The sequence below is a fragment of the Melozone crissalis genome, unplaced genomic scaffold, assembly GCF_028551555.1.
Source record: "Melozone crissalis strain CALT ecotype California unplaced genomic scaffold, PUWL_Pcris_2 ptg000017l_1, whole genome shotgun sequence".
Lineage (NCBI taxonomy): Eukaryota > Metazoa > Chordata > Aves > Passeriformes > Passerellidae > Melozone > Melozone crissalis.
The window spans coordinates 12,090,514-12,118,020 of NW_026535795.1; the positions used below are offsets into that span (position 1 = coordinate 12,090,514).

The 27,507-nt window shown below is 43.4% G+C and overlaps 2 protein-coding genes across 2 annotated transcripts in view; one reads left to right on the forward strand and one right to left on the reverse strand.

Moving 5' to 3' along the window:
• MYH7B (myosin heavy chain 7B) overlaps positions 1-1,686 on the forward strand; it is a 33,970-nt gene extending 32,284 nt beyond the window's left edge. Inside the window, exon 42 of the mRNA XM_054274923.1 lies at positions 1,612-1,686. Coding sequence (XP_054130898.1) covers positions 1,612-1,686 — 75 coding nt within the window. The remainder of the gene's footprint in view (positions 1-1,611) is intronic.
• The window catches only part of TRPC4AP (transient receptor potential cation channel subfamily C member 4 associated protein), a 36,841-nt gene continuing 10,834 nt past the window's right edge, over positions 1,501-27,507 (reverse strand). Inside the window, exons 4-21 of the mRNA XM_054274924.1 lie at positions 26,276-26,404; positions 25,911-26,027; positions 23,334-23,391; positions 22,335-22,390; positions 20,055-20,183; positions 18,759-18,960; positions 17,097-17,285; positions 15,919-16,061; positions 11,690-11,821; positions 10,949-11,007; positions 8,860-8,961; positions 7,449-7,532; positions 7,065-7,155; positions 6,420-6,560; positions 5,168-5,276; positions 4,020-4,132; positions 3,596-3,802; positions 1,501-2,722 (exon numbers count right to left, since the gene is read on the reverse strand). Of these exons, the coding sequence (XP_054130899.1) occupies positions 2,585-2,722; positions 3,596-3,802; positions 4,020-4,132; positions 5,168-5,276; positions 6,420-6,560; positions 7,065-7,155; positions 7,449-7,532; positions 8,860-8,961; positions 10,949-11,007; positions 11,690-11,821; positions 15,919-16,061; positions 17,097-17,285; positions 18,759-18,960; positions 20,055-20,183; positions 22,335-22,390; positions 23,334-23,391; positions 25,911-26,027; positions 26,276-26,404 (2,199 nt within the window). The 3' untranslated portion in view covers positions 1,501-2,584. The remainder of the gene's footprint in view (positions 2,723-3,595; positions 3,803-4,019; positions 4,133-5,167; positions 5,277-6,419; positions 6,561-7,064; positions 7,156-7,448; positions 7,533-8,859; positions 8,962-10,948; positions 11,008-11,689; positions 11,822-15,918; positions 16,062-17,096; positions 17,286-18,758; positions 18,961-20,054; positions 20,184-22,334; positions 22,391-23,333; positions 23,392-25,910; positions 26,028-26,275; positions 26,405-27,507) is intronic.

The following is a 27,507-nucleotide window of genomic DNA, read 5'->3' on the forward strand; positions in this document are numbered from 1 at the left end:
CTCCCAGCTCTATGGCCCTGGCGTGGGATGGGTTTTGGGAAAACAGCCCTTTCCTCACACCTCCCCACCAGAACACGTCTAACTGCAGGGGACCAGAACTGAGGCAGACCTCAGCCACTATTCCTGAATACTTAAAGCCCCCTCTTACAGCCCTGGAGGGGGTTATGGCTTTGGCAAAGACACTGGAAAGAAAAGACACCTCCACTCATTTCTTTAAAATAGATTTCTTTAATAGTTTCCATTTAATATGATTATTTGCAGTTAGCAAATCGGCATTAATCAGGGCAGCATGAACCTCAGCAATCCACAGGGACAGTGCATACTTCAGAGGTATTTGTTAGTGCCAGGGGTCCCACCTCCCTCCCAGCCCACCTGCATGGGTCTGGTCCCTCTCACCCAGAGGGTGTTGTGGCATCTGGCATGGACAGACATGCCAAAGGAACGTGGCCCCAGCTGGGATTTGCCTGTGACCCTCTGTGCCCTGGGGCAGAGCCTTTCCCTGGAGCCCAGCTCGCTCCATCCCTGCAGGAGCTGCCAGGGGTTTCTGCCCTGTGCCCTTCTCTGCCCAGTCAGCCCAAAAGCAAAGCCCAGCCTGTGCTGCCAGGCGTGGGAGGACCTCCAGAGATGGTGTGGGCTCAGCTCAGCTTCCCCCAGGCCCAGGGGCAAGGCCAGAGGCAGCTGGGCCCCAAACTGTCCTTTAAACACAGAGGGGAGTGAGAGAGACTGCAGGGTTACAGCAGCAATCAGTGGATGCACCCATTAACTACACTGTGGAAAAGGCATCCCTTAACTTAAAAGCCTTTTAATTTGAAGCATTTATTTGAAGTGTACATCTATTACAGTTAAGAAGAAGCAAAGATACACCAAAAACACAAATACCCAAGAACAAAAAAAGTACAGATGAGAAAGAAATGAGCTGAGGGGAGGGAAGGGCAGGCTGGGGGTGACCTGGTGAGGAACAGAGGTGAAGCTGCCATGACAAGAAGCTCCCCAGGGTACCCTCACCAGAGCAGAGTGCAGCTCCCAGGGAGGGACACCAGGATCCCCTGCAAGGCTCCAGCTTCATGCACGAGCTCAGCAGCTCTGACCACCCTGTGAGCCCACAGCAGGACACCGAGGAGTGGGAGAAGAGAAAGGAGGAGGGAGATGCTCAGAGACAAGTCCTACTCCTGGGGCTGGAGCCTCCTTCACTCCTCCAGCCCCAGCACAGGGAGCCTCAGGGTGGGTTTCATGCTGCTGGCAACAACAAGACAAAAGGCTGCAGCTCTGGGACATCCTCACCCCTCTGGAGCCTGGACAGAGCCGAAGTCATCTCGTCAAATAAATTAGAAAATGTTAAAAAAATTCAGATGATGCATTTCAAAACTGATTTCTTTTAGCTGTAGCTGCAAGACATGTTTCTGACTTAAATGTAGTGGCTTAAGTGTAGTATCTCATTCCTGGGTATTGGAATGTGTTGGAGCAACATGGTGTTGGTGAGCAGGCAGGGCACATGCAGGTTTGGCAATCAAGACTGCCAAAACCCCATTCCCCCTTCCCAACATATCCTACAACGTTACTTTCAACCAGGAGTGTTTATTCCCAGCATTTAACACATTCTGATTAAAACAGATCCAGGAAAAAACGGACATCTCCAGCAAATATTGCACTTTCAAGATTAATGTGTGTGTTGATATTAAGGGCTGAAAGCAGAGACTGACATAAGACTTCCAGGCATAGCAGGTTAACATCAAGAGCAATGGTCCTGAAAAGGATTTTAAAACCAGATTAGTTACCCAAGAAGGGACAAGCCGCAAGTTTAAAAAATTAGTACATTTTAATGCTAGTGCTCCATGAAAAAGCCAACCCCTGTTGCAATTCCACCACTGCTGAAATGTCTCTGTTCTCCAGCACTGCAAACGCCTCCGGATGGGAAGGATGTGCAGGAAGGACAGCAGGAACAGAGGTTCTCTCCTAATGCACAGATAGATTTAGTACCAAATGATCCAAAAGGCGATGGTAAAGAGGTGACTGGAGCTGGGGCTCTCAGGAATTAAAAGCACACACACACACACACACTCATGCTCTAACCAAGCCCAAAGCCCTGATTCCAAAGCCCGGTGGAAGAGTTAACACCTGCAGGGAGTCCTCGTGGTGGCTCTGCATGTGGCTGGTGCTGGGGTCCTGCTCAGATGGGCTCCTTGGACCTCACACTTGGAGGGCAATTGCTGTGCTTTTCAACTTGCTCGTCCTGGCAGCCCTGAGAGAGCCACACCTCAACCGGCACATACAGAGAAGAGAACCCTCACGTCAGCAAAACACCTTCTGCCAGCCCCGCCGGACTGGGAGAGAGGAAAAAAAATAATACAGGCTGGTTTGTGCAGGTGATTATTTTTATCCCAGAACAACTGGAAGATACATCCCTGAATGTGTTGCCCAGAGAGCTGTCCGAGTCTCAGAGGTCAGAGCTGGGGGCCGGCAGGGGCGGGGGTGGGACGACGCTCCGCAGCTCCGAGCTGCACACACACACTACACAGCGTATCCCTGAAAATCCCCGGGCTGGGAGGGACCCTCCGAGCTGCCCATCACAAGCTGGAGGTGGCAATTACTCCTCGGAGAAGTCTCTGTCAATGTCCATGTACGCCTCGTCGATGTAGCTGACTATGGCACAGGGGGACGTCCGGTCCGGACTGAGCAGTATCGAAACAGTCTCTTTCCAGTAGGTAAAACTAATACAGGAGCTCTGTGGGCACAGAAAACAGGGGGGTCAGTGGAGGCCACAGCAGGGAACACCTCCCAAAGCTGAGAATCACTCCCTGTTCAGCCTGAGCTGCCCAGCCCGACAGTGTGACCAGCACTTTGGGTTACCCACTCTGCCCTCCCCCCCTGGGTGTTGAACAACTACACCCTCTACACTCTCCAGAGGCAGACAAGGACTCCCAGTGCTTGTGGCAGCTGCTAAGAGCAGCACAGGGTGACCCCAGCCTGCCTGGGCCACTACATCCATAATTCAAACTTCTCTGCTGTCCAGTCCAAACACAAACTGGGACTCCGGTGCTGCAGATAAACCAATGCTGAAGTAGCTTCTGCTCCTGAGAGCACAAAACCCAACACACTCCCTGCTCACACCCCTCCTGCATTATTCCCTCAAAACCAAAATGCCAGCCCAGCAGCCTAACACCAGACCACATGTCCCCCACATAACTGGATAGCTGGTTATTTCTACCCACCAGTGCCCCAGGACAAGCCAGCTCTGGCACAGAAACCTGCAGGCTGTTCCCTTGACTTCCAGCAGCTACATCAGATATTCTTCCTGCACTGTTTGCAACACCAGGAAGAGGGAACAGTCTGGCTAAGGTGCTAACTACTCTAGGAACTGCATTCTGTCCTCCCTCCCCCTCAGCACTGGCAAATCACACTCCTGTGTGCCACAGCCACCTCAGGCTCTATTATCTGGGGAAACCCAGCATCTGCCTTGTGGCAGCCTGACTGAGGTGTGAAAAGCACCACAGAGCTACACTGGAGGCAGAACTCCCTCCCTTCTTTCCCTACCCAAGCTCCCATTTTTGCCAGGGGGCTGGCAGGCAGGTGTTGCCATGCTAAGAGGGTCACATACATTTTCTAAGCAGGTGCTGTCTTTGTCCTTGTTGAGGTAATGCTGCTGCCAGAACCGCAGGAGGCTGTGGAAGTTGTTCAGGATGAAGCCAGGGTATTTCTCTGTGTATTCCATCTGTTGCAAGGTGCGCAGATAAAAAGGGAGCTTTTCTTTCCTTCGGGCCAGCATTAGGATAACTAAACTTGTGTTCAAACAACTGACATTTTCCTGGAAGTAAAAATGACACAGCAAAAAAATTTAAATGCCAAGACAGCCGTTGTATACATGTTCCTATAAAACAAGCCTGTGAGGAGCACACAGTGGAAGTGTTCCTGCACACAAGGCAAGGAAAAAGGGACAGGGGTGTCCTCCAGGGACAAGAGGCTCAGCCCTGCTCACCACTGCAGTCCCAGTAAGGCAAGTGCAAGGTCTGGCAGCTCCTTACCTGTGTAAGTGTCTGTACATGGATGATGTTGATGAGACGGAAGAGGAATGACATTCTCATGGACATCTGGGACATGTAGGACAGGAGGCGGCACTCGGACAGGACCTCTGCCACTGCAGCAAGAGCAGAAACACAACCACCAGGTGTTAGAGTGTCACAGACACATTTCATGAAAAATCCTTTTGTTAGGACTTTTTTCTCCTGAGAAGCTGAGAGGCCTCAGAGGAAAAGAAAAACAATGATTATCTGTTGCTGTGGAATGCAACAAGTGCATCTTTGACTGGTCTCATGCGGTTGTTTCTAATTAATGGCCAATCAGAGTCCGGCTGTCTCAGATACTCTGGTCAGTCACAAGATTTTATTATCCTTTCTATTCCTTGCTAGCCTTCTGATGAAATCTTTTCTTCTCTTCTTTTAGTATAGTTTTAATATATCATTTTCTTTAATATAATATATATAATAAAATAATAAATCAGCCTTTTGAAACATGGAGTCAAGATTCTCATCTCTTCCCTCATCCTAGGACCCCTGTGAACACCACCACATTACAGTAGCTCCTTTGAGCCAGGTCTCATCAGCTCGTGGAGGTCTATAACACACCCAAGATAGCTCAGCTACCTTAGAAGGCATAAAAATTAGCAAGATGGCTTCTGTTGCAGTGTTGGAAATAAAAAGGTTTAATAAAAGGCAAAATAACAAACAGAGAAAAATCGAGCTAGGTGAAGGTGTTAGCTCCTGGTAAAACACCTCACAAAAGTGATTAGTTTCTTTGTTCACTTCTTTTTCTAGTAAATTGCCCAGGCAGGACTTTTTGGCTTCTGTCGAATTAGCTATCCTTAAGTTTGAGGTGAAGTCCCCCAGGCCTATGAGGTGTCTTTTTCATCTAACTGAGGAGAGAGAGAAACTTCTGGGCTTCTTTCCTTTTTGAGGGGACAAAGGATAGTTCTGTCACTCTGTCAACAGGAGGCACACTCCTATATCCAGGTGCTGGAGGTTCAGACACACTGATCCAAGCATCAGGACAGTAAGAACTGGTGCTCAAATTTTCCATGTGGCATTTCCTTGTCTAACCCCCAAAGTGTCAAAGCCCAGATTTAAATTAACCATTATCAGCACTGAACACCCCCCAGCCCCACCCCACTGCTCACCTTTAGCATCAGACTGATTCTCAAAGCGGTCCAGGGACAGCGTGATGCAGCGAACCAGCATGTTTGAGTCCACCAGAGAGCTGTTGATCTGATTTAAAAAGATCTGGAACTGAACAGAAACACTTTTTAGTGTTGAATTTCAAAGATTTAAGTATATTTATACTCAGGGTCATTATCTTTTTGTTATGTCTAACAAGGTAAGAGGAGACATCTCTCCCAGCTCTGCCTGACCCTGCCCAAGCCAACACTGGCACTGAGGGCTGACCAAAGGATCCCTTAAAAACACTATGGAATAGATAAATGCCATCCTGGCACCCCTAAAATCTCTTCTGAAGCTATGTCACTCCATTGAAAGTGAGATTTCATACCATAATTGTTTTGAAAGGGGGAATTCCTGCAGCTCCATGTTTTCCTACACTGATTTTGTACAAGCAGACAGCACTAGGGAGGAATACAGTGAGGGAGTCACACAAAATGAGAGCTAAACCCAGTCAGAGATCAATACACAGGAAGCACAGAGGAAATATAAAGACATTCTCTAGAATGTCTGAGTTCATTTACTAGAGAAAAACCCCAAAAATAAATACAGCTCTTTAAAATACATTTATACATCCCTTCTCCAAAGCCTACCAGACCTAACAGCAATGAGAGAAAAATTACAGCAACAAAAAAACAGTGTAAGGACATTCAGAACCTACCCACCAGCTGATGTTAAATGTCCAAAGTGCACAAGAGCATGAAACCACTTTGTATAGAGCTGCCCATTGATGTGCAGCTCAATTTTATAGTTAATTACATAAGCCATGGCTTCTTAAAGTGGCTCTAAATTCAAATAACATCAAATATCTACGTCTGTTTGCAGTATCAAGTATTTTAAGCCTTATTCATGAAGGAATTCCCACTGCAAGCTCCAGTAAAAGATTTTTTGGAGCTGTCTCAATGTCCACAACTATTACTTAACCACAAATCTGGCAACTGCACAGGAAATGTTCTGCTACCCTTGAGCCTGACCTTAGGCCTGCCTGATCATGGAACAGGGCAATGTTTGCTGACCAGCTCAGCACTCAGTGTCTCAGGACAGCTGGAGCACTGCTGAAAACACTGAGAGGCTTTGGCAACTCAGCCCTTAATGTTTATTGTGCCCCAAGCTCTGAAACCACACCAAACCCAAATGAATGTGAGTTTTAGTGCTATGTTTGCTTATAAAAGGGTGTAATCTGAGCCAAAGGGGACAGATCTTACAAATATTTACCTTCTCATCTGTGTTGATGTATTTGTTGAACCTCTTGAATGCATCAATATTGAATTTCATCAGCTCTCCCAGAAGGTCAAAGTAACTCTGAAGCACATCCCGTGACTTGCACTCACTATCAACAATGCAGTAGAGAATATGCTGGCAGGGGAGGAAAACATGTTATTGCCACAGCTTGGTCCAAGCCAGCAGCACAACACAGCCTGTGATTCAATCAGTATTTAAAGCATTTATCTGCAAGTTCTTGGGTGACTGAATGCCACAAAACCAACTAAAGATTATAATTCAGATGAGTCTTTTGTTAAAATGAGTTCCCAGTGATGCAGGTGATACAAATGGCCACATCTGGCTGCCACAAGCAGAATTACAGGTATTTTTTAAGTGTTCCCAGCCACAGTTACACAGAAATAAGGGGCAGATTTTCATTTATTATTATTATTGTTGCATCTATTGTGATTTCTCCAGTAAACTGTGATCCTGACTTATCTTCCTGACTGTTTATTCCTCCTCTACTCCAAGGGGGCATTTCCTGCTGAGTTTTAAACCCAGCACAATATTTAACACTACATTTTTATCCACTTTTGGTTCACAGCAGATAAATCCTTCTTGATTGCTATGGAGGATGCCTGGCATAAATTTCCTTACCTCCAGGAGCCCTCTCTTGAGGAGGAACATCTGGTCTGCATAGGAGGTGGTGCCTCGCAGAAAACTTTCAACTGCCCTTGCTTGCCAGAACCTGAGAAAGAGAAAGGAGGTGTTGGTTTTGGGGCAAGGGAAGTACTGGATTACAACTGCAATTTAAATCCTGCTTCCTGAACTGGAATCACTGGAATTTCAATCCACTCTGAAGTGGAGTCAGACCCGTTGAACCTGCAGAAAATCACTGGTTGTGATTTCTTCCCACCTGCACAACAAAGCCAGACCTTTCCACAGCTTGTTCTCCAACACTCTCAGCAGCTCTAAGCTGGACAAAACCAAAGCTACATCCCAGGGGTCTCAAACACCTCCTCAGAGGCAAAGTGAACCCACCTGAAGGAGGATTCTGCTGGCTCCTTCTTCATGACCTGCAGCAGTCTGGTCAGCAAACCTCTCTTCCCATCACAGACAAGGCTCCTGCAGCAGGTGAGAAATGACAGCTGAGTGGAAGGGCTGGGCAAGCACTGAGCACTGAATCCAGTCACTGCTCCAGAGCTTCTGATGATCAAAATCTCAGTATTGAAGCACACAGTACAAATATTGTGCTAGTTCTACCAGCACAGGAGTTCTCCTCACTGCCCTTGGTAAATATCTGCAATACTTGCAACGTGACTTCCAAATAAATTCAAAACAAAAACTTTCTCTCAGAAGTTTAATAATTTCAGAAATACCAATTCACACCTTGTGTGAATCAAGAAAAAAAAAATACTACATTTGAGCTTAGGAATGAAAGAACTCCCTTCTTTTTCCGCTCAAAAATGTAAAGGAAAGTCTAAATTCCATTTAGGAGGCAGAGCAGAGTATGGAAAGCTGTGTGCTACATTAGGTTGTACAACTGCAATTTTACTTGTATTAAACAGCACCTTCAGTGGAGCATCCACTTGCAATAAATTCATTCACAAGTAATGCCCTGATCTCATGTATCAAGAAAAGCAACATGAAAACTAAATGCTAGGGGTGAAAAAAAAAAGTTCTTCCCAATTAGACACAGTATTATGATAATAACTGTAATCTAGAAATCCTCTTAGAGATTCCCTTTTGGAGTGAGGTAAATCTGCTCTGTGCAGACCAAGTCCCTGCTGATACCCTGGGAGTACTCTGACAAAATAAATTCTGCAAACAACCTTCCATCTGCTGAGCTTGATACACCAGAATCATGTATTAAAGAGATTATTAGATCAAAACAGTCCATCTAACAGATACTCAAATGCAACAGAAGAGATTCTCTAAGTGGTTTAACATGCTAATCTAATTTAGCTTATTCTGGTTATTAGCTGCTGGTAAAATATTCTCAGCAGACACTTGGATGTGTTCATGCAGCCTGGAAATGGACATTTCTGTGTGCACACACTGCTCCTGAATGTCAGAGCTAAGATTTAATAGCAATTAAATGATCTGAGGGATGACATATTATTTTCCAGGTCTGTCGGCAATACTCAACATGAGGACAGCCAGACAAGCAGATCCAGCACATCACAGTGAAGTCTGAGCCACAAACAGAAACCCCTCTTTTTAGGGGTTTTAAAGTTGCTTTTGTTTTTAAAGCACCTTATTCTGAGCACAAGCACACCTGAGATTTGCTAATGACCACCAATATCCCACAAGCCTGGACACCTCCCACTGAAAGGAGCCACTGAAATGGAAGTGTGGTGGACAGACAGAGGTCAAACAGAACAGCTGATGTCAAACTTACACTGGAAGTGCTTCCCAAGCTCTTAAATTGTGACCCTGAGTCCCCTCTCACCTGTCAGTGTTGACCACTGCATCCACTTCAGGGATGTTGGCTTTGTGGGAGATTGCACTCAGCTCATTCAGCTCCTGGCTGTTCAGAAGGAGATATTTGTTCCTAAAGCAAGACAGTGGGGGAGGAGAGGAGAAAAGCAGGATGAATTCAAGAGGAAAAAATGCAATTTCATGAAAAGCAGAGGCACAGGACTACAAGGGCAAGCTGCCTTCTCCTGGCTGCTCTTCACAGCATTCCCACTCTGCTCCCTGCACCAGGCCAGCCAGGAAAACCTCCTCCAAAATTTACCAAATGCCACTTCCAACACTGACCAGCTTTGAGATTATGGCTCTTTGATTACTTGTTTGGAATCTTATGGTTTGTAAATATTTTCTTCTGGATAATGCTAATTTTTTAAAAAAAAATCTAGACCAACATTTGCTGAATTTCAGACCAAAATAAGTATGAAATAGCAAATTTTTTCACAATTTCCTGAAATTTTTCTCTACCCTATAGTGACTGCTCTTTTTAAGTAATAAATCTCTTTCTAAGTAAGAAAGCAGAATCTGCAAAAGAGGACTCAATCATCCTGGTATTTTGTTATCTGAACAAACTTGACCCTGGAAATATTTAAAAAGATCATGAAAAGTAAAGATCCAAATAAAAGTAGATATAAATCCCAGGAATGTACACAAATTCTTTATCAAATACTGAACTTTTCATAATGAAAATAAATTATTTTGTCTGTAAAGAATAAATCTGATAGAGCAGAAATGTAGTCCAGGGGCCCCCTTTGCCCACAGTGTGCTCCCTGAGAGTCTTTCTGCTTTCCAAGTGTTCAAAATCAGACAGCAAAGATTCTTTTTTAGGAAAGCTCAGGGGGCAGAGGATGCAGTGATGAGTGTGAGGTTCCTTCTTGTTTCCAACACTCTCCTCAGGTTAGTGCTCACTGAGGTTCTTGTGTAAAGATTCCTTTGATGTGGACTGAACAGTTTCTGCAATGAGAACAGAGCCCTTCTCTCCCTGCAATAAACAGCTCTGCAAGTCTGCTTTGGACACAATTTCACTGAATGAACATCAGCACACAAGTACTTTGCTCTCATCTTGTCCTCAGTTAACTCAGCTTATCTGTGATTTCATAGAAAGTTCATGTAATTATTTAAACCCCCAACAGATTCCACACATTCCACTGGCTCCAGTGCTACAGCTGGGAGCCGTTTGCTGCTCAAGCAACCCTGAGACTTTTGCAGCAGCCATTTAAGTAGTAACATCACCTGTAGAGATTTTATTGGAATACCTGGAGTGATTGCCAGGCAAACAATGTCTTGCATGAAGGATTTACAACAGGCCAGCATTCCCTCCCTCCCTATGTCCAGCAGCTCTGCATTCTCAAAGCTAATATCCCACAATCAAAAAGGCTGATGTTTGAAATCTATCCAACAGGACTAAAATCCTGCACAAAAATACCAGCGTGGCTCTAGGAATGAGCAGCACCTCAAGTACAACATGGCTCTAACACAGGAGTTTGTAAGGAAATGGACACCATCTCCCAGGACTGAATGAGAGCAACACTGATGGAATGCAGGATTCTACAAGTCTCAAACACCTCTGTACCAGCAGCACAGCATTAAATATTAAATATTAAATAACCCCAAGCAAACTGCACCACCCCTCCAATTATTCCAGCACACCCAAGTTTTCCAAAGGATTTATTCTGAAGGCAAACAGGAGATTTCTTTGTATTTCCCTGGCTCACTGTCAGCTCTCAGTAAAAGGCAAAAAAGAAGAAAGATGCCTCCTTATTCCTTGAGCCAGAAAGTGTTAACTCATCCTGTACATGTTGCAGCTCATCTCAACACAAGACAAAATGAGCTGGGTTTAACCCACATATTATGGGTTTAATATGGTCAAACCCATATTCAGACATATTCAGACATGCCCACCACAGAGCAAATTCTTAGGCTGTTACAGCAAGAGCTGAAAGGAACACAAAGTTTAGGGACAGTACAACATTCCCTTCACATGGAGCCTGCCCTGTGCCCAGGACATCTGGAACCACAACCAGGCAAACAGCATCAATCCACAACCCACCACAGCTTCTCATACTCACTCATGGTGGTCACTGAAGCTCTGAAGAAGCCTCAAGAATTGTATCTTTAAAGTAATGTCCTAAAAGGAGACAAGAAAGATAAAAAAAACCAGCACTTCTTTAGTATTTTTGGCTGTCATTAGTTACCAAGCAGGCATGAAACAGCTGAATGGAAAACCTTTCCAAATCAACCCCCTTTGGACAGCAGAGCAAGTGACTTGCACAAATGGAGAGGCTGCACTTCCCAAAATAGAAATGGAGATTGCCTCCAAGTCTATGCACATAACAGGTAATAAATTCCTTCTCACTGCAAAGGCAAAAAAGCTTAGAATTGTACAGATCAATTCAGAATGTCTAGGTTTGGAAAGAAAAAAAACTATAAAGAGTCCAACACAAACCCAACTCCCTAAACCTGACTGTGGCACAATTTGTGCCCTGTGCCTCTCCTAGGAATCTTTTCTTTGAATTTTGGTTGTCTTCTACCTCTGGCCTCCAGGGTCCAGAAATTTACTCCTTTCTCAGTTCTCAAAATGGACATGTTCCTTCAAATGAACAAACAAACCAGGAGAGAGAGGAGAGGCTAAACTGGTCCTGCTGCATTGCTAACATGAGCTAAGGACAGACTTCAATGAAATCAATAATCCCTCAAAATCTGAGTGCTACAGCATCTCAAGTCACTGATGATGCAAACACCCAGATACTCAGCACAGCTCCTCAGAATTGTGTGCCAGGATGAAAACCCAGAACTGCAGAGGTGCTCACCGGGCTGCAATCACAGTTCTGGTTGTGTCCGTGCAGAACCAGGGCTGAGGCCGAGTGCTTCCTCCAGATGAGTTTGTCAAACAGGTTATTGAGGCCAGGAATGAGTCTGAACTCTGCTATCATCTTATGAACCTGGGGAACAAGAGAGGTACAAACATGTCTGCTCCAGCCTAAACACAGATTTAATGCAGTCTGCAAACAGATGGGCAAAGTGATGTCATCCCCTGACAAAAGGATGCGAATTCTTGTCTCAAACAGCAAATGTTTGTGTTAACCACAGTGCAGCAGTTTCTATTAATGGATGTAGATAGAAAACATCCACATTGGACAGAAAACAGGTTTAAACCAAGCATTTATTTTGGGATAAAGCTCTTCACCAGCACTTCAATTAACCACTGTGTCTCTGGAAGCTGCTTTGGGCATCAGGACATCACTTCCAGCACACTGAAAATGCATTTTACACCAAACAGCTGAGCTGGGGATATTCTGCAGCCACTCAATCCCCTGAGTGTCCTTTCCCTTTGCAGACACACAGTTGCTGCTCAGGCAGGCCTCTGAGGGCAAAAAACCCCATCAATATTGGTTTTGTTCATCAAAACACCTGAGCAGAGTCCAGCAGTAACACAACCAGACCACACTGCTCCTTCAGGTTAAAGAGAAGCTGAACTTTAGAGAAAAAAAAAAAGTCAAATTGCTCATTTATCAGTCTGCCTGGTACACCTTTTTTATTCATATAAAAAAGCTAATAATTTTGGTGTGAACAGCTGTGCAATACCTTTAGTCCAAGCTAAGATACTTTTGATGTAAGGAGTTTAGAAGATGAGGAGTAAGGAAAAGAGAAAGTGGGATTGTTACTAGCTGTAGGCTTAATACAACCATTATTCCTTGTGATATGGTTTTAAATGAAAACCACATGACTGGAATGTGCAACATTCTGCAAAAATTAAGTGCCCAAGTAATGGACATGTTCCTTAAAATTAACAAACAAAATCACTTAAAAATAGCCCAGGTTGTCCCAAGATCCAGAACTGTAACCAGCAGCATTTCAAGCAGATCAATCTACTTTGTTGTATTTACTCAAACATGTGAATGAATCAAAGTATCTGAAGCTGATGCTGTTTTACAGGTTTTGGTTCTAGTTTGCAGCAGAGCTGATGGCTTTTTGCACTACTCTTGGCTGTAGCCACCAGCTGTCCCACCTTGATGGAAATCAAGAAATTAATGCTGGACACCTCAAATACACACCTGAGGAGCATCCAGCTCCTTCCCACCCACCCACACTGCCCTGACAGACTGCTGAGCTTGGAGTCCTCTGGTGCTCCATTATTTTGAAACACTCTTGGACAGGAATCTCTCAAAACAAAGTGCTCCCTGTAGTGCTCCTGCCCCTCCATGGCACAGGCACAGCAGGAGGGAGCCAAGAAAGAGCCTGAGCTGCCTGCAAGAGCCTCAGCCCTCACTAAAATAACAGCACTCTACACTCAGTGTTAACTCCTCAATCTGCTCCTCTCCAAATGACTCAGATTTCAAATCTGTGCAGTTCAGTTTGCCCTGAATGCTCACCTGACCAAGCTCCTCAGTCACATCTCTGCCTCTCCATCACCCTCTCCAGAGCCCAAACTCATTACAATTACTCTGCCTGAGGATGCCAAGACAATCCCTGCTCTATATTCAACTTTCAAGCTACTTTGGCTTTTTCCTGCTGCCATCCAGCTTCACAGGAATTGTTCTGTTCTTTCTCAACACGAAAACTGTCTCTGCTAAGCTGAGTTTCTGTGTGTGCAGTGTGGCTCCCTACAGCAGGAGCAAGGAAATCATCTGATGGCTCTTCACCACAACACAGACATGCAGGACAGCCTAGAAAAATACATAAGGAGAGTAATTTAGGGTGTGACCATAATGAGAAGGCAACAAAGGCCCAGATCTGCAGAGAAACACCTCTTATTCCCAAGGTGAGATCATCCCCAATATGGCAACAGGAGGAGTTAAGTCACTGCTACCAGAGTTATCAATTTATGCAAATTAGCCAGCAATCAAGTTTAAATCAAGCATTCAGAGATTCATTTGGGGACAGGTTGAGTTTGGGAGGCTGCATCTTGCTTCAAGCAAATGCCAGACCATTATGTCAATTATTACAGCAAACTGAAGCAGGTTTGTGATGCCCTTAATAAATTCTGTCAGAAATGAATCCAATCTAAAACCAGCAAGTCCTCTGGCTGCTCAGACTGGTACCACAAATTCTGTGCTCTTATTCCTTCCAAGAAAAGACACCAAAAAGCAGCTGAGATGCTTGTCTGAGGGTGCTGCTGCACACTGCTGTGCCTGCATTCCAGAGCTTCCCTTGGAGAACAGCTCAGCTCCAGTGCCTGGCTCTCAGGAAGGGCAGGGGATTCACACAAATTCACACAAAAAGATCTGCCACACAAATCGTATGCAGATTGAGGAATGAAGGATGTAGCATGTGCTTTAAAGGCAGAGGATTTCACAAATCAAAACAAAGAAAAACCCAAAACAAAATAAAGGACAACCCCCCCCCCCCCCAAATCAACTCCTCCAAAACCAAACAAACAAAAAACAAAACAAAACCCTAAAACAAACAAATAAAAAACCCTGACTCTGGATAAGAAATGTTTGGGAATGCAGTAACTCAAATCTTTCAAGATTTGAATTCAACTCCAGTCCAGAATCAGTCCTGGGAAGAAGTGAACAGCAGGCCACCTTTATCCTTGGTTTCCCCATCTGCATGGGGGCAGAAATAGCAGATGAAGGATAAGAACTGTGTTCCCAGGAAATGAAAACATAAATTCATCTTCAAAGCTAGCTGCTTCAGCAGCAGATTTTTTGCCTTGTCACATTTGACAGGAACACACCAGAAGTGACCCAGGGAGGGAAGGACCCATTCAGCTGCAGCAGGATGAGTGCAGGCTGCAAGCAGTTTCTGCAGAATCTATAAACTTGAATTCTTTTGGGGAGCTCAGGCAGGGGTGAATTATCTGCCTTGATACAATGGAAAAGAAAAAGTCCTTCTAATAGATCCATGTTCTGCTAGTTTGTTATGTTTTGGGCTTTGTTTACATTTTATTTCATGCCTAACAGGAACAGCACTTCTAAAAGCAATGACAACACGATTAGGAGTTGTTTATGGTTTCTGCAAGAATTACTGGTTCTCTCTGCTTCCTCTTATGCAGAATCTGCTTTTTTTAATGCCAAGTGTCTGCTTAGAGTCACAAAATCCCAGGATGGCTTGGGATGGAAGGGATGTTAAAGCCCTGCCTTCCACCAGACCAGGCTGCTCCAAGCCCCAGCCTTGAACACTTCCAGGGATGGGAGGTCCACAAGCTCTGCTGCAGGTTCAGAGGGAACAGGTGAGTTATGTTTGGGACTGAGCTACAGCTGCACCTGTATTCAGATGAAGAGATTCAGGAAATTGCCCTGGGGGCTGTTTGTGACTGATTCCCTGGGAGGTTACTACCAGAGAACAAAATACTCCAGATAAATGTGCCCCAACCCCTGCCCACAACACAGCCTCTCCTGCCTAACACAACAGCCTTTCTTTTGGCCCTCCCAGTGTCCAGGACATCTGAATGCCCCTGCTATGCCAAGCTCTGCTGAGCTGAGCAGACTGCCAAAGCTGGAAACCTGTCAAAACCTCGCCAAGGATTGCTTTGCTTTTCCCTTCACAACCTGCTTTTGACCTAGTTAAATCAAACCACAGCCAAGCTGCAGTGACTGGTTCTTCATAAGCCTGTGTGAGGCAGGGAACAATTTTTTTTTTCATTTTAAAAGGAAGAAAGGCCAAGGAACGGATGAGTGGGATTTGCAGGCAGTGACCAGTGCAGACAGCACTGAAGTGCTGGGAGTTGAACACTTTGCCAAGTCACGGCAATATGCTGCAAAAATCATCCAGAGCATTTCCAAAAGTGAAAGCAGCCAAAGAAGGGCAAAGCCTGAAGGGGCTCCATCCAAACTGGGTACCAGGAGGGGGGAGAACTCCTGACATCATGCAGGTACCCACACACTTGCTGCATCCTCCTGCATCCCTCCTGCACCAGAGCAGGGTGTGAGCAGCCTCAGCTGCTCCCACTGAAATGCTGCCTGGTTTCTGGGCAGGACTGCCCAGCTTGGTACCTTGAGCTTTGCCCTGGCATTTCTGTGCCCATGACCTCACTCATGAGCACTCAGGTTTAAAGAGACACCAAGTGTGTGTGTGGGCATCCCCTGGGGCTCACCTGATTCCTCTGCCTGCCCATGAGCAGCACACAGAGAACATACAGCACCTCCAGCTTGTACATGATCTCGTGCATGATCTTCATGGACTGGGGCAGCTGTGTCCTTGTGGAGGTGTTGGCCAGTCCACTCTCATCTGAAGACTCTGAAAAAGATGGCAAAGATGTGAGACTGAGGCAGCTTCAACAGGAAAGGATTTGTTACAGTTGTTGCTTTTACAATGAACACTGCAGATGCAGGACACAGCTGCTGGAATTTTCTCCTTAACTAAAAATAGCAATGTACAGGAAATAACCAATTTGAATTAGATGCTAGAGAAAAAATATAGCTGAAAATTTAGAGGAGATAAAATCAGGTTTTTAAATTCTTTTTCCATAATAGACTAAATGGCAGCATTTCCTTAAAATAAGTAGGCTCACCTAAATGAATTAATACACTACTGCACCAGGGCATGGCAGAAATGTAATAAAAGTAGATGGGAGATTATCAGAAGCACTTACTATTAAATCTATTTTTATTTCAAACCTCAGTACCAGTATTCCTAGGCCACAGTTAAATAAATTTCATAACCTTAGAGAGAATTACCCTGCTAAGAGCAGAAACAGGAATATGAAGTACTTTGAGCTCTACCAGACATACACTGCATTTTTGTCATCCCAAAGAGTGAAGAAACAAACCACACACATGCTCCAAAGCATTTTCCTAAGGTTGTATTAACACCTCCACTGTAACTTTTTTGTTTTTCCAATTAATTTCTTTAATTTAGCTGGAACTACCTTTCCTTTTTAAAGAAGGGGACACTTGTTTTGTATGAAGCATTTGAACCCAAAGTCATGAGACAAACTTTTAGGGTAAAATGCTGGTGAGGCCACTTATCTCAGGAGGGTTATTTTAATCACTCCAGAGGAGGTTAGGGCTGAGGATGCACAGCCCCTCAGTGTTAGCTAGGCATGCAAAGGGCACACACTGCTGGAGGGTTTTTCCTTTAGCTAATTTTAATTCAGTAAAAAAATCAGTGCTACATGAGAACAAAGCAGCAGTCAGACCTAAATGTTGATATGTGAGTCCTCCATGAAAGGAAAGTGGAATCAGATGACAGGAAAACCAACACGTGGCAAACCCTGAGCAAGGTTAAGACGTGCCTCAGCTGCTGGTGGGGGGAGGGATGCAAGCCAGGTACCTGTGCTGCTCTGCTCTGCCTCCTCATTTGCCACTCTCATCAGTGCATCCAGCACCAGGGCATTGTCCAGCCAGGTGTACCACTCCTCCAGCTCCTGCAGGAAGCTGGAAGTCCCTGTTGTTTCAGACACTTTCCTTGTGGCCAGTTTGCACAACCGCTCGATGAAGCCTGGAATATTCAGAAGTGTAGCTGAAAAAAATAAAGAGAAAGAATTTGATTACAGTGCAAGATCACCAGCACATCTACTTTAGGAATACAGAAGTATATTGTTAAAAAGATCTGGTTAAAAAGATCTGAAGATGGAAGAACTCAGCACACTCTTCTGTTATGGATTAGAAAAGAGCAGTAATTCAGTGCTGTTCTCCAGTTTTATCAAGGAACTGATCTGGCTGAAAACTAAGCTGGCAGAAATAAAGCAGCAGCTTAAGAGGAGGCAGCTCCAACCTCCCCTTTCCTCCTTTATTTTCCCTACCATGGTTTTAGTCTGTAGTGACTGAACTGGCTCTCTGCAGCAGCAGGGAGGAAATCTGACAGCTTTTCAAGTAAAAGGTTCCTGAATTAGCTCCTCATTGAGCAAAATAGGTGGAGAACACACCACAGCAGCCCCAGGTGTGAGAGTTTTAACTGTGGAGCTGCACCCTCAGGAAGAGCAGTGCAAGAACAGGAGTCACTGCCCTGCAAATGTTTGGGGAGGTGCATTTTGCCTTCAAGAATAATTTAATGACAGGACCTGTTTATTAAAGATACATGGCTAAAGCTTCACTTCCCACCTGCAGGGGCAAGGAGAAAAGGACAAAGATTTTGCCATGAACATTACATGAGAGCTGCATCTCTCAAAGAATAAGCTCCCTGATAAAGTTTTAGAAATAGAATATACTGTACAGCCTTTGAATCAGTCTCTGATTGTGCCCATAAAAAAAGATTAGCTAAACATTTGCTTGGCATGGGCCTATGCAAATATCTGCTTCAGAAGCCCAAAAGCTTTTCAGCACAGCCAGAGCTGAAAACAGCAGATTCTACATCTGATGGGACTTTATCTTTTTCAATTCCAACTCATCTTTCTAGGCAAGACTTCTGCACCTGAGAAGTACTCAGCACAATAAGGAAAGCTGCACTGCGCCCAATATTAAGGCTGAGATCAGCCCCACAGATTTCCAAGGCTGGTTTGCTAACACTGAGGAACATAACTAATATTAAACACACTTCTCTTTTTGATAAAGACAAGACATCCTGTTCAGGACAATATCAGATAAAATCAGAGAAGGAACTGCTCCAACAGCAACCACACTGCAGGCAGCTTTACTTCAGGAATTCATATTTTATGGAGGACACAGAATTATTGAGAGCTGCTAATGGGAAGTCCATGGATGTGGCTAAGGCACAGAAAACAAATCCAATTATTTTAAGCCACTCAGAGAATGCTGAAATGACAGAAACTACCCACCTAATTAGCAACACCATATGAAACCAAATGCTACACAGTTTCACTAACAGGAAACATTATTTTCAGGAAACAGTCTGAGGGGACTGAATCAAGAAAAATGCTTTGTAAGACACAACACTTCCAGTATCTTTCAAAAACATAACACTGTGTGACGTTGAGAAGTGGAAAACTTTATACCTTGCTGAGATTATTCTGATTTGTTACAGCACAACAATTACCTTGATTAATTTCAGCTCGGGAAGGGCCCAAGTTTTTTTTCTGCTGGGCATTTTTGGCCAGAAGAGTGTGCTTGTCATCACTGCCCGTGTCCAGCTCCGAGATGGTGACAGCCAGGATCCTGCAGAAGTTGGCCAGCTGCTGCTGGTCAAAGCTGGACACCAGGCTGGCCAGGTTGGGAATATCATCCAGCTGGATCATTTCCTGGGGAGGCAACAGCAGCTCAGTCACATGGGGTGGTCAGCAAGAGAACACAGGCAGATCCTCCCTGGGGAGCTCTCTGGGCTATTCCAGTGTAGCAAAGGAGAAGCAGCTGGGATTTACAACAGCTGTCAGGCTTAGCAATTCCAAAAGTACAGATATCCATATTTTAAATACTATTTTTATATTTACAAAAAAATCTGGGGGGCTTTTTTTAACTAAAAAACTCACAAAACCACAACCTGATTTAATACATAAATTATGTTTAGGTACTAGACTTCAATTTTGTTTTTCAATCCTGTCTTTTCTTCAAAACTCACAGATAAGAACTTCTAAATTATTTCTCAGTCTTTTCATCAGAAGTTCTTTTTAATAAAAAGATGTTGAAAACAGCTTTCAAAAAAATATGTTCAGATAAACTGAGCTTGTGTCCTATTTCAGGAAGTACATCAACCTCAATCTTATTCTAAATAATAAAGTATTAGGTTACAGACTCCTGGCCTTCTCCACAAAATGCACACAGACTCTTTCCAATCAAGGTTTTCCCAAGGTTACATCTTGAGTATTTTACTTGCATCACATCAGGGCACTGAGCTGCAATGATGCTGGTAAATAAGTTCAATAACCAGGTTTGTGCAGAAAAGATTTAAGTGCCCTGTGTCCCCAGCCTACAACTTCTCAGAGAGGTGACAAACATCCAGGAACACACAGGAAACCTCTCAGATGTGAGGAAGACAAGTGAAGTATGTCAAATACAATCAGCAGGCCAGGATGAAAATTGAATTTATATGAGGTTCATTTTCTTAGTCTGTAATATTGGCAAGTCTTTAATGACTCAGACCATGGGGACACAGCTGCCACCATTCTCTGAACTGGGTAAAAGCACTACAAGTATGACACCATAGGAATAGTTTGGCTTCTTTATGGAAAGTGATTGAAGTTAATTACCACTGTGAACAGGCAGGTTTCAAATAAGCTACAAGAAGTGAGAATGGCAGCTTTGAGGACTATCCTCAGCCACTCTTCAAAGAAACAGCTCTCTTTCCTCCACTGGGCTGAAAAGCCACACAAATGATATTAAGAAAGCAGTAACTAACCTTTTTAACTCCCAGGATATCTTCAATGAGCGTTGCAGTTTGTAGGAATGTCTTTTTGTTTGTCATCAGTGTAAACAGGAACAACACAAAGTCGTTTCTCTCTGCCAGCCGCCTTGTGACTCCTTCAGTCTGGAAATGAGCACAGACAGACCCAGTGAGAGCCCACCCTGAGCAGCCACAGGGCACAGCCAGGACAGCCCTAGAGATGATGTGTGCTGAGCCAGCTGCTCCTGAAACCAGGGAATGTGTTTGTGGGAACAAAAAACCATCTCCAGTCCTGGTGAGGAGTCACTGTGGTGCTGGCAACAACGCCAGGATGAGAGAGAGGCTTCACCTCAAGGCAGCTTTTCCTTGTCTGAATCCAAAGGCAGCCCTGCCTGCCTGGGCACACAGCACAGGGGCTGGGCTCTGCTTTGCATACAACTGTGAGCAGCTCCATGCCATGGTCTGCACACACAGCAGCTCCTAAACGCTCAGTGTGGGAACTCAGCACATCCCTCTGGCAGTCCAGGACGGGCAGGACCCCTGCCAGGGGGCTCAGAGACCCTGGCACAGAGCCCAAAACACCTGTGGTTATGATTATGACCATGGAGTAAATTACCAACTTTATATGAAGATCAGCAAGCCACAACAGTTTAGGTAGAATAATAGTGAAGTTATCATGGGTTGGAAAAGTAGATGATGAGGTTTTTAGAATGGGAGTTCAGGAGGCAAGATGGAGGGAATTGGGTGTGTCCAGCCTTTCTCCTTCTCCTTCTTGGCCTCCATCTTCTGCTGTGATGGTGGCACTTTTGGATTGGTTTAGAGTAGAAGCTCACTGTCTAACATAGGTGATGGGTATTGGAAAGTAATTGTAAACATTGTACAGGTAGTTTTTAGGATAAAGACATAACACTACCCTGGGGGCAGGCAGAGTGCCTGGGACTGTCCTGCTGGACAGACCTCGGCAGGGCAGGAGAAAGAATTTTATAGATAAGATACAATAAACAACCTTGAGAGTGAGAAATGAAGAGCCCAGACTCCTTCTTCAAGCCCTGGGGTGGGAAAAGAGACTTTCTAACACATCTTGGGGTCACTCTGGCAAGCTAAAGATCCCAACACCTCAGCACTGCTGTCTGAGCAACCCAGATCAAGCACTGGCCTAAAAGAACAGGGTGATGAACCCCAAAGTCAGACTGAGGCATGGAAACTCAAGTTTAAGAGTTTAAGGCTGCCTTTCATGCTCTGAGCTCTGCTGAGAGCACAGCCAGGCTTTCCTGGAACTCACAGCTACATCCTCACTGCTTGCAAAGCTGTGTTTTATCCATGAGACACATTCCCAGTGCTCACAGAACCAGACTGGCAAAGATAATTCCCCAATATTTACAGAGAACATAAAAACAGCTAATATTGCCCACAGACCATTTCTGTGATCCTGGACACTTCTCCTCCAATCCCTGCAGTAATACCAAAGTGAATTAAAACAGAGCAGCTAGTCTAGAAATTACAAACTTGCTTTTTAGCTTATCATGCTATTCTCAGTTTGCAAAAGTTGCATTACCTGCAGTTAAAAAAATAAATCATCCAAGCCAAGGAAATAAGTGCTCCCTCTCTTCCCTGTCCCATGTGTACACAGATCCTTATCAGTGAGACATGATCCAGTAAGACTCAAACTCTGGAGATTAGACTGATGGTTTTGGAAGAGCTCCAAGCCACTAACCAGCTCTTTTTAAAATTTTTGTTAAATAATGTTCCCTAGGTTCTGGCATAATGAGGTGTGTGATGAAGTAAACATTCCTGAGGATGTTCCCTGCATGCATAATCTGAGGCCTTTGCTTTTAGCTTCAGGATTTTAATGACAAGGTATTTCCAGAGGCCTTTAACCCAGCACCTTCCTTTGCACTGATCTGCCATGACTGGACTGGACTGAACTAAAATCCAGCACATGGAGTTGCAGGATCAAATTCAAAACCCTTTGCCAGCCCCAATTCTGAACAAGACCAGCTGTGGCTGGGCTTAACAGGCATCCATTCTCAGCTTCAGATTTTAAACTGCAACATTGACAAAGGCTGGCACAGCCTTCCTATGGAAACACAGAGACAGAAAGATCCAAACAAGGGAATTTCAGCTTGACAATGCAGGTCAGAAAACAAATTATCTGAGCAACACATCAGATGTTGTATTTAACTGAAGGAATTTTTATGCAAAGCTTCAGAGTAAGTTTAAATTATACTTAAAAGAGTCTGTTTATTGTCTTAACAAGCAGCACATGTAAAAAGTGACCAGAAGAGTTGTACTTACACATATACAGGTGTTGTACAGTATGCTTAAACAGTCCTTGATGAGGTCATCACTTACTGCAAGGAGAGAGCAGACAGTCAGCAGCCATTCCCTGCCAAGGAACACCCCTGGCATGGGAGGGACATGGAGAGCTGTGGGATGGGTGACAACTCCAGGCTGCCAGCTCAGAGCACATATACAAATGCTTCATGTCATAGAAGCCAAAAGAAATACTCTGTTTCACATGTTAAATTACTGTTGTATGGGGAAAAAAAAAAGTCAGTTCACGCAGTTTTTCCCACTGGAAACTCATGCTTGTTTTCTCAGCACCTGGGCTTCATAGAAAAATTCTAATCCGCTTTGCCACAGCATTTTAATATTTAAAACATGTTTTCAGTACAGACCTAAATTGCCTAAAGCTCCAGTTGAAGTCACTTCACCTTTGAAGTTCCCTGGCTGGCAGGCCCAGGGTGCACCATGACATTCCCTTCCCTCAGCAGAGCACCAGCAGAATCTCAAACAGGGAAATAAAAACACTGCAGCCAAGCTGCTCCAGCAGGAAAGTTGAGCTGAACTCACTGCAGCCCCTGTCCTTACAGCAATGTGGAAATGAGCAGCCATGTAACAAAAAGCATGCTGTTCTCCTGAGCTACTCATCTTACAATCTCTGCAGCTCCCATGACATACACAATGTTTTTTGGTTCATTATTAATAATTTTTCACTGTAGCTGTAGCCACAGGAACAAGAGGAGTTTCCAGTGACTGCAGATTTAGTGCTTTGAGTCAAGTTTGTTGTGCTGAGTGTGTGAAGCTCCAGAACTGTGCCACAAACAGGTGACTCTCCCAAATCCCAGCACGAATCAGAACCAGGGAGAACAAAGAAACAGTGATTCATTCCTAAATGAATCAACAGGAAATTGCTGGGATGGAAAGGGAATAACAGAAAAATAGAACAATTTCTGTCTGAAGCAGAACCATCAGGCATAACTGGGGAAAGAGATAAACCACCTATTTACTTACTTTTCTGCTTCTTTTTCTGTGTAATAAGAGTTGGTCTCATGAGAATTTCTACTAAAAGCTGTAAAAATAAGACAGGGAATTAAGGGAATGATCACTGAGATACAAATAACCAATTAATTTGCCAATGTCAAACCCAAACCTGTTTCTGCTGAAGTCAGAGATGAGTAATGAAGGCTCTACAATCAAACCCCCACTGGTGTCAAAATCATATTGACAAATTATAGTTGCATTTACCCTGAAGAAACAGTAAGAGCTGTACAAAATAATCCCCCACTGGCAAGTTTTAAAGAATCTGAGCTTGCAAGGAATGTAATTTCACATGCCTCCAGATAACATCAAGGATGGTGATCACACATCTCTTAAAAGAAGGAATCTTTAGCAATAATCTGCAAAGAGATGCAAATTTTGCAAAGGCTTTCTCTAAATCTTGCTGGGCTTCACAAACATTTCAGGTCCAGACAGAATTTAGCAGCTCCAGGATCCTGTATGTATATTTATATATATTTCTATTTAAGGAATATAACAATCAGCTTTCCAAGTCCAGGACTGTGGTTCTGACTGATGTAGAACTGAACTTTAGTTGTTCTAGTCTGTACCACTGGTTTGGCTTAAAACCTTTGAAAAAACAGCAGTTGATTTCAAAATGAAAGTTGGCAAACAGAAGTAACTGATGACTTCTGCAAGAACTACTGCAAATGATGCTGGTTTTAAAATTCAGTTTAAAATTGTTGACAGCAATGCAGGCATCACCCAGTAATAAATATCAGTGCCAACTCACAAGATATTTAAGAGTTTACAACTTAATCTATTTGTACCATCTTCTTTTAATGAACTATTGATCCAGACACAGAGGAAACCACCTTGACATTACTGGAAGCTACACTAAAAGCACCAACAAATAAATAAACAAACAAACAAACAAATAAATAGGCAGCTTTTAAGAGGAATACACATTTTTAGCAGTATTTGTAGCAGTAGCTGTAGCATTAATAGGGTAGAGAAAAATGACTGCAGTAATACAGATCTCATATTAATTGTTTGTTTTAGGAGGAGAATGCACATGTCAAAGTTTGGGGTTTATGCCTTAATTCTTGGGGTTTCTGCATCTCACCAGAGGCAGAAGAAGCAGAAAGGGAATTATGAGATTGTGTTTCTTGGGATGGGGTTACATTCAGGTATAAAATCCAGGAGGTTTGTGTATTTGCACTCTGAAGTCTTTATTTTACATGGATTCATATAAAGGGAGGAGCCACCGAGCTGGTTTTGTTCTTCCTCAATGTAAAGGCTGTCAGAATCCTAAAATATTTTAACTCTCACACACTGTAGCCTAGAGAGTACACAGCAAACTGAGTGCCCTTCAAAGTTATTCACGTTCCACAGCTCAAAATATTGCAACATAAATCAGCACGTGGCACACACAGCACCAGCAGATCAAACTTCTTCCCTTTCAGATCCTAGAGCAGGATTTTTGAAAACACACAGCACTGGCTTCCATCACTGCCTTTAATCACATTAAACCCACCTCAATCCAAATCTCTGACCATAGCACCAGGTAATTACAGTGGATCTGATATTTACCATCTCCAGCCCAAGGGAGATGCCAACCAAGCCCCAACCAACCAAACCAAAAACTTGTCCCCAAAACACACAGATTCTGTGCACTATGTTAAAATAATTTATACAAAATTACCACTATTTTCCTTTAAAAACAAGGGAAATTTAAAATATTTTCATAGTGTTCTCATTTGTTTGGGTAGCTGAAGGCTTTTGCCCTCAACTGACAGCAGCAACTAAACCAGTGCTCATTTCAAAACATCAACAGCAGCTTTAAGTTAAAGCAAGCTTTTACTTGTGTAAAAAATAAAATAACAAAAATGTAATTTCTGTTACAAAGACAAAATAACAAAAAATAAATGTGACAAGAAATAAATAGCAAAATCTGTTTGGTTAAACTAAAGAGAGTGTTAATTAGTTCACTGGAAAATACAAATAATACATTTCTAATGAAAGCCAAGCCAGAGTTGGGCACCATAAAACAGAGCAAATGGGTATTTGTGCAATGTAGAATTAAAGCAAATAAACAAAATGATAAATTGCCAGAATGTCCACAGAAACCTTCCAGTTCTGCTTGAAAACTTTGCCAGAGATGAAGCAATAAACACAAACAACCTGGTTAAAACAGAGTCCTGGTGTGCCTAAACTGCCACAGATCCCCCAATGAAATTCTCACTGCTCCAATGCCAAATGTGTTATTTTATCTCACAACCAGGAATCATTTGAAACTGTCTTCATTCAGAACTAAAGGTCTAATCTTTTTTAAGGTAAAAAAAGACTGACTTAAGAAACAGCCAGGTATTCTGTATCATATAAGAACAAAACACCTCACTTTGGATGTAATACCTTGAATAATACACCCTTTTCCAATTTTGATTAACAGAAAGTGGCACAATTCTAATGCTTAACATTAAATTGGTAAATTTGTAGCTTGCATTTAGAAGCTTTAAAGATCTCACTGAACAGATTTTTCAGTGGGATGATTATCATGCAGATCTTTAGATACTGAAAAAACACACTCACATCGACTCCTCCAAACAAATCAAACGTGTATGTGTTGGGGAAACTGGACTCTTGAGCAGCTTTTCTGTCTTCTGTGACATAAACCATGGCTTCCATCGAGAGAAGTGGAGAAATTTCCTGCAGGTAGGAGAAAAATAAAGAGATGCTTCAAAAAGAAAACTGCTCATCACTGTAAACACAATTATCTTCCACTATCTGTATGACTAATCATCACCTGCACCCCCAGCTCTTACCAACCAGCCAATTTCTGACAGATATCACCATGCAGACAGCTAAAGAAATTAATACAGTATGAGCACAGTAGACTTTAAAGAAAACCACAACAAAATCATCTGAAGCTTTAGGAAGAAGGGTGCAGGCAGTACCTTTAGGATGCTTTGGCACTGGGAGAAGTCACTGTTTGGGTGGCTGTGCTCATACAGCTTCTGCAACAGCAAGGGGATCCCATTCCATTTTGCCTGCTTATCTCTCTCCTTCAACAAGGCCTCTGTGATCTGCAAAGGAGGAAGAATGTGATTCATGTGTCCAGAGCTTCATAACTAGGAAAACAATCTTATCACCTTCCTGGAAAAAGAGCTCACAAAACCCAGTGTCACCCAGGTTTTTTAAGATTTTCTAAGCTTTCTGATGTTTACATCTTGTAGCAAACTTTCTCACACACTTTCTGTAAGTAACTCATTGTTTTGTATTCTTTTATGGAGGAGGAGAAATTTGATGGACTGTTGGTTTGTACAGTGTCACTGGAGAGGTGGCACTGTCACCCTCCAATCCACTGTCACTTTTGGAAATCTATAAATGTTGGAGTCAGAAATAAATAAAATAAATTTCCTTTTTTCTACCTTGAGAGCAGTGTTGTTTCCTGTCCTTTAGTGACAATCCAGCACCTCTTTCCATGCAGTAATTTATGCAGGACAGGCAGCTGCAGAATTTTACAGATGTAAAGTATCTTAAGCAGCACAGAGCTTAAAGCAGATGTCATTTAGAGTACATAATCTCATTCTGTATTTTTATATTGACTGTGTATTTTAAAACGGCAGCACATTAGTCTCTAAACAATTCCATTAGCAGAGCTCCAGCTGACAGGTCAGTGAAGGAGGAAATGGGTGCCCTGACACCCTCTCAAATTACACTGCTCTGAGGTGGGGAGTGCTGAGGATGGGAAGGCTTCATTACTTGATGCATTCAGCTAGAAAGGAGAATTTCCTCAGCCAAATCCCTGCAGTCATTGGTCACAGCAATGACCCAAACCACAAAGGTTTACAAGCAGGAAAATATCAGAGAGAGAAAATTCTCTCTGTAGTCTTGGGCTGGTTGTAAAAGGAGATCACCAACTAAATCAGCAGAACAACAATGCTGGCATTATCCTGAAAACAGGCTGCAACCACAGAAAAGAACACTTGGCATTTGCTACTACAGCTGTCTAAACTTTCTTCAATGTTACTCCTTTTTCTCTAAGTAAAAAAAAAAATTAAAAAAAAATCTTAATATTCATCACCGTGTTTAACACCTAAAAAAAAAAGTAGCAGCACAAGACTAAAATATTCTGCTCAAAATCCACAAAAGATGCTTTGAAGTCTGAATGCTTCCAGGTTAATGC